General features: G+C 37.5%; 1 protein-coding gene across 1 annotated transcript; it reads right to left on the bottom strand.

Annotated features, from left to right (window-relative positions):
• Positions 1 to 5,063: 5,063 nt before the first annotated feature.
• On the bottom strand, positions 5,064 to 5,737 carry LOC145018362 (small ribosomal subunit protein uS9-like). Its single transcript, XM_078976260.1, has one exon. The coding sequence runs from the start codon at positions 5,653 to 5,655 to the stop codon at positions 5,215 to 5,217; it is 441 nt and encodes a 146-aa protein (XP_078832386.1). The 5' UTR covers positions 5,656 to 5,737; the 3' UTR covers positions 5,064 to 5,214.
• Positions 5,738 to 6,724: the final 987 nt, after the last annotated feature.

Raw genomic sequence — 6,724 nt, 5'->3', positions numbered from 1 at the left:
TTTTGGCCAAGTATAAGTGAATCACAAGGATAAGTGGATCTGTGATTTTGTTTTCTAGGGGGAGCCTTGAGTTATCAGGAGATGAGTAGGCAGCTGAGCTACAAGTGTAATGGATTCGGCAATAATGATTCAATAAGAGTCGTTTGTCAGGGATTCAGATCATCTAGAGATAGCAAATTTCAGACAGAGTACATGTGACCTTGTTGCGTAGAATTCGTTCACTTGCGGATTTTAGGGCTTTGCGAAGATTGGTCACGGCTACCCTGGGAAGGCTAGGGTGTACCCAAGATGGTGACCATGTTACTTGAGTGGTTCGACGCATAACAGATGGTAAGGAATGGTTTAGAGGACGAACTCTAATTTAAGTGGGGGGAGAGTTTTAACACCCTGTTTTTTTATTAGATAAATAAATTAATTAATAAATGTAAGTCCCTGACTAATCTGTGAAGAATTTACAAGTTGGAGGTTAAAAGTGTAACATCCAGATTTAATTTGTAAGTATTATGGAAGGCAAGGACTAAATGATAATTATTGGGACTTCATTAAAGAGATTTTGGAGGCTTAGGGGCTGTTTGGTAAATCAGGTTTCAAACTTGAAGGGAATTTCCGAAGTTGGGGTAGAAAAGGTAAATTAGGGGTCTTGGTTTGAAAAGATTTTATAGGGAGGGACCATTCCTGCTAATATGGGGTGATGATTGTTATGGCAGCGGGTATATAGCTAATGCATTGTCCCAAAACCATAACCCTAAGCATCAGCCGCCTCCACCTCATTTCCCCCCACCCAGTGTCGTCGCTCCCTTCGTAGAGTCACCACCCCCGCTACTCTCCCTCCGGTGACGACCAGCGCTGCAAGGAAGCCTCCGAGGCCAGTGCACCTGTCGCATCTATTCCATCACTTTGTTGAAGACGTCGCCGCCATGCGACCTCCCTGTGATGATAGTAACCTCCAACCGCCGCCTGGCGTCTTGAGGGTGTTGTGCGGGTTGCGTCTTAGGTCATCACCGATGTATGATAGCATTTTTCGGAGCTCGTAAAGTAGGTTCATTCATGGGGTATGGAATCTGCCAAGTTAGAGTGGTGAAGAACCACCATGGCGGCCGGCTATGGTGGCTGTTGTTGTTAGCACCGTCGCTGAAGCTGTTGTTGTCACTAGTGTTGCAGTTTTCGTCGTCACATTCCACCTCATCTTCAGTCTCTTCGTCAACCACAACCCGCCATCGTTCTTGCCGCCACTGACGCTGATCGAAGCACAGTTGTTACCGGCCATCGCACCACTGCCACCTTCGACCACCGTAGGTGGTAGTTTTGGATCCATTTCTCGAGCATAGTAGAGTATTTTGCTTAGTGTATGTTGTGTATGTGTGCCATGCTTGCTTGGAAAAGTGAGAAGAAAGGTCACCACCACTGTGAGGTGGTGGCTGCCGCCACAAGCCACCGCCGGCCACCATGGTGTAGATGTGTGTGCATGTTAGTTAGTGTGTGTGTGTGTGTAACATTTAGAATAAAGCCTTGTAACTGTAATTGTAACCACCACCGTAAGGTGGTGGCTGCCGCATGAGCCGCTATTGACCACCACTACCCAAGGTGGTAGCGGGTGGTGCCCCGCTAGCAAACCCTAATGGGCTTAGAGATTGGTTTTGGGTCTATTAGGCCATGTTTGGGTGGAAAACCCTAATTATGAGTATTGGGCCTTAGACTTATTGGGCCCACTTGTGGGCCATTGGGATTGGATTGTGAATTAAGCCCAAACTATTCCATGCCATTTATCTAGTAGAGTAAAGGAATTAATGGATCAAGTTGTTAATGGACTAATTGAGAAAATCCTAATATTTGAGAATTTATCAGGACACACACGAGACTTATTTAATAAGTGAAATATTAAATAATAATCATTGGCAGAAATTAATCTAAGCAATAATGGACTTAATGGTTTAAGTCCTTAATGGATTAAGCCCTTAATGGGTTAAGTGAAAAACACTTAACCCTAATTATCATTTTATGTGAAACCCTAATTTCACTTGGGCTTTGTGTTGGGCCATCCAAGAATAATCAAATGGACTAGAGTAATTAGTTGGGCTCTAGGGTAAGGCCGATATGAAGGATTGGGCCTAATGTAGAAAATAAGGCCATAGATTGGGCCATAGTTTGGGCCTAGATGGTTGTATGATATTGGGCCCTTAGAATGAGACATGTTAGACTGGACTGGACAATTGGGCCTTAAGGGAAGCCATGTAGAGGTTTGGGCCCAAAACGGAAAATTGGGCCATATGTTGGGCTTTGATCCCTAGTTGACTTTGAGCCTATGGATTGACCCTTGGGCTTGGGTAAGCCAAGCCTGGGGTAATATAGTAATTATCCAAAGTATGTAATTAAAGTTATGTAATGGAACCCAATTATTAATTGGGTGTTATTTTGATGTTAACAGATCGGGAATCTGTCACCTAGCAGCTGGGGTCGAGTCTGCGGGACTTCAGTAGTGTGGGATTGAGTCTGTGGAACTTAAGTAGTGTGAGGTGAGTTTTCCTTCCAGTAGGAACGAGTCTAAGGCCACAATGCCAGCCTGTTTAGTTAGCAGTAGTTCCGGACCTCGGTTCGATGTAGTAGCTAGATTGCTTGATGTCTTTGTGATTTAAACATGATTTGTGTTATGTGTTTCGGACTTCGGTCTAATGCAGTATGCAGTATATGTGTTTATGCTAGTTAATATGTTTATGATATGTTATGTTATGCTCAATCAGTTTTCGGACATCGGTCCGATGCAGGGGACAAGATCCCAGTCAGTTCTGGATTTCGATCCGATGCAGTTAGTTCTGGACTTCGGTCCGATGCCGAGGACAAGGTCCCAGTCAGTTCCGGATTTCGGTACGATGCAGTTAGTTCCGAACTTCGGTCCGATGCAGGGGACAAGGTCCAGTCAGGTCCGGACTTCGGTCCGATGCAGTTTCCGGACTTCGATCCGATGCAGAAGGCAAGGCCCTGGTTAGTTCCGAACTTCGGTCCGATGCAGTTTCCGGATTTCAGTCTGATGCAGTGAGCAAGGCCCAGTATGTGCTTTATATGTTATTGTATGGTATGTGGTAGTTTGGGGGAGCTCACTAAGCTTCGTGCTTATAGTTTTCAGTTTTGGTTTCAGGTACTCAGTTTTCAAAAGAGGAATTCGAGAAGATTGCAGTGCACACACCATTTGTTCAGCCTGGGATGTTTATACTCTGATATATTTGACAGTTGTTATGATATTTTGAGATACATTGTTTATGATTCTTATATGACATTCGATGACTATGGTTTTATTACTAATTTAAAATGAAATTTTCAAACTGTACAAAAACTTATAATAAAAATACGTACTCGGAACCGGACGTTACAATTTGTCTATCATTATAGACAATTTCATCTATATTATCTATGGAATTCGAACCTGGACTCTATTTACGATTCAATATTTCTATACAATCAGCTCTTCTTATTTCTAATGATTTAAGTCTAGCCAGGTTTTTTTTATTTATATATTTTTATCACCACTTGATAGAGAAATTCCACATATTTTCACATCTACGATTTACATATACAACATCATTTACAACATACATCACTGTTAAAAGGAGAATTTGTTAGTATTTTTATGATTTTTAGTTATTTCGAGTAAAAAAAATAAATAAGAATTAGATTGCAAAAATATATAAGAAAGAGTATACAATAATGATGTATTTGCCGAATCAAATACTATGGTCTAATAATCTTGCATTATGATTAGTTAATTTTACTATTAGTTTGGAATTTTGTGAAAGAGTTCACTTTCCTATTTGATCCCTTCAAACCATCGGATGTATTCATTAAAAAAAATAGATTCAATACATTTCTTATATACCTATGGGTGTTTGGGTTTGAATCAAATTTCGGTCTATTGATTAAAAAGTATCAATTCAATACATTTCCTATATACCTATGGGTGTTGTGTTTGAATCAAATTCGAATCAATCTATATTTGATTATTTGCCTCCATTATGTTATTGCTAACAAATACCACTATTTTTAGTTTTGGCTCTTCTAAATCATTCCAGCAGGAGATCCGAACCCTTTTTTTCTAATCCTTCAAACAAAAAAAGAGAGACATCGAAGTCATTTTGATGATTCAAGAATTAGCAATTATTTTCCAAAATGATATGGTGTGTAAAATGTGGAATGAAATAGTTATTTACTTAAATTGTTTAGTTAATGCCTAAGAACATTAATCTTTCTACCTTTAAACAAAGGATTTCATATCCTGAGTAACAAAAACGATGAGGATTCATACATAAATTTATAATTGTTCTAATTTGATATTTTGAAACCTTCGTTTCTCAAAAATTGCAACAAATACAAATCCATGATGTCAGCATAGAGGGCCTTTAAAGATTTGCTTAATAATATTCTATCGATATCAGTAGTTTTACTTCGATATTTTTTGGTTGTCATTTTTCACAAACTTAAACTCAAAAGATTCAGTCATTACTTTGGAAATAATAATTTGTTATCATCATAGATAGATGTGAATCACATCTCCTTACATGTTGCAGTTCCTTCATATTTGAAGGATGAAGAAAAAAAAAATTATAGTCAAGTTGAAATCTAACCTATTCACTAGAAGTTAGATAAATTTTTAGCTTCAAATTCGATAACCCTTTTTTAATATATTTGAAATATCTAAATATGGTTCCCAAAAACATCTCATTTTGTTTTTTTGGGTTTATTAAGGAATAGCAATACAGTTCCATTTTGTTTTTTAGGGTTATATAGAAAATTTTGTTTGCAATATATATCAATTATTACCCTCCAAAAACTTACATTAATCTTTCAGTTCATAGTTTAACATAACCAAGTGGAATAACACAAATCACAAACATAATCCAAGCATCAATTTGAAAAGGATGAAGTAAAAAATTTTAATTATTAAAAACACTGATTTACCACAGATCAATGCCAAAACTATATTTCCATCCTCTTTCACACGCAAAGACAAAAAACTGAAGGCTTAATCCAAGAAACTCAATCATATATCTAGATAATGCCATAAAGATGATGCATAGCTATAGAAGGTTGAGAGATTTCTTGAAGAAAAAACAACAGGTATCCATCCATACATGATCAATATATAGTCTAACACAAAAATTTAAAGGCAACTTAACATCAAAAGCATAAAACTTTAGAGAAGACAATGAGATTACTTTAATTTGTTTAACGGTATGATTTCTGGAACCTAGCACGAGCACCACGTCCACCAAACTTCTTTGGCTCGCATCTTCTTGGATCAGCAACGAGAAGGGTTCTATCGTACCTCACAAGAATATCCTTAATCTCCTTCTTCTGCTCTTCGTCAACAAATTTCTGGTAGTAGGCTACAAGGGCTTTAGAAATGCTCTGACGAATAGCGTAAATCTGAGAGGTGTGACCACCACCTTTGACGCGAATCCTCATGTCAACGCCGGCGAATTTGTGGCGACCGAGAAGGAGGATTGGTTCGAACGCCTTGTAACGGAGGATCTCCGGCTGAACCAGTTCGATCGGAACTCCATTGATCTTGATTAGGCCACGGCCAGCTTTGCAGTGGGTGACGGCCACCGCTGTCTTCTTTCTGCCGAAGCATTGGACGGAATTGGGTGGAGCTGTGGCAGCCATTTTTGCAGAGAAACCTAGTTTGATCTCGGAACAGGAGAAAGATATTGGAGGCGAGATTTGGGAATGAGTAAGGGTTGTATTTGGTGCAATTAGGGTTTTTAAAATGAATATTGGGCCTCTTTAACTTCAAGGACCGGTTTATTTTTGGCCCATTTTGGCATTACTCAAACATATTTAGGAGAATAATTTATGTGTTTAGACTTTGGACTTTGGATATCTCTTTTTCGGAAATATCATGTAACAATGTATTATTAAACTTACGATAATTAATTAGATAAAAGTTTTTTTTTGGAACCGATATTTTTTTAACGACCAACTTTCATGTATTGACTAATCTCCGTGGAAAGCATATTACATAAAATGAACTTTAAGAATCTAGTGGTTGAATTAAGTTTTATTATTTGAAGTAGATTATCACTAAAAAAAAAAAAACATTATCAATAGATCATAAGCGTAACGATTGATCAATGTTTAAAATTAATTTATTAAATTAAAAACATAGATATTTTGCTAATAAGTTTATAATGATATGATTAATACTTCAAATTAATATGTACACATGTTTGAATGTCGGATAGATGTTTTGTATTTGTAGATATTTGATAAAATCATGATATTTAATTCTTTTCGAAATATTTAAAATTTGTTATCTTCGTAAAGACACCCCTCACCTGGTATAGCATAGCAAGGTTGCGATTATGCGTAAAAGAATGTTATAATTGGTTTATTGTATCTACCATTTTAAAAGTGATCTTTTATAACCTACAAAAAAAGTCACATAAATAAAAGGAGTAACATGCATTATTTATGCAATGATCGTGCGCCGGGGGGAGGGGGTGAGGGGGTTGGGTAGGTAAGATATGCATGGCACTAGAAAATCATATGATTGGCTCATAATTTTAGCATTGTACTGTGAAAATTCATTGTCATGACACAACATAAATATGTAGATATAGAAAATTACCTATTTAATTTGCAGGAGTGTTGTCTTCAAAGATGATAGGCAAATCAGAAGAGATTGAAAATAAAAACTTAAAATCCATTAAGAGCGGAAGAAAGAATCAGATAC

The sequence above is a fragment of the Lactuca saligna genome, chromosome 9 (assembly GCF_052625555.1).
Source record: "Lactuca saligna cultivar CGN05327 chromosome 9, ASM5262555v1, whole genome shotgun sequence".
NCBI lineage: Eukaryota > Viridiplantae > Streptophyta > Magnoliopsida > Asterales > Asteraceae > Lactuca > Lactuca saligna.
The sequence above is the reverse complement of the archived record's forward strand: the minus strand, read 5'-3'. Positions and strand labels throughout refer to the sequence as shown.

What these genes read in the sequence shown, in the direction of transcription:
- LOC145018362 (XM_078976260.1), bottom strand. Translation starts at nt 5,655, where the DNA reads ATGGCTGCCACAGCTCCACCCAATTCCGTCCAATGCTTCGGCAGAAAG.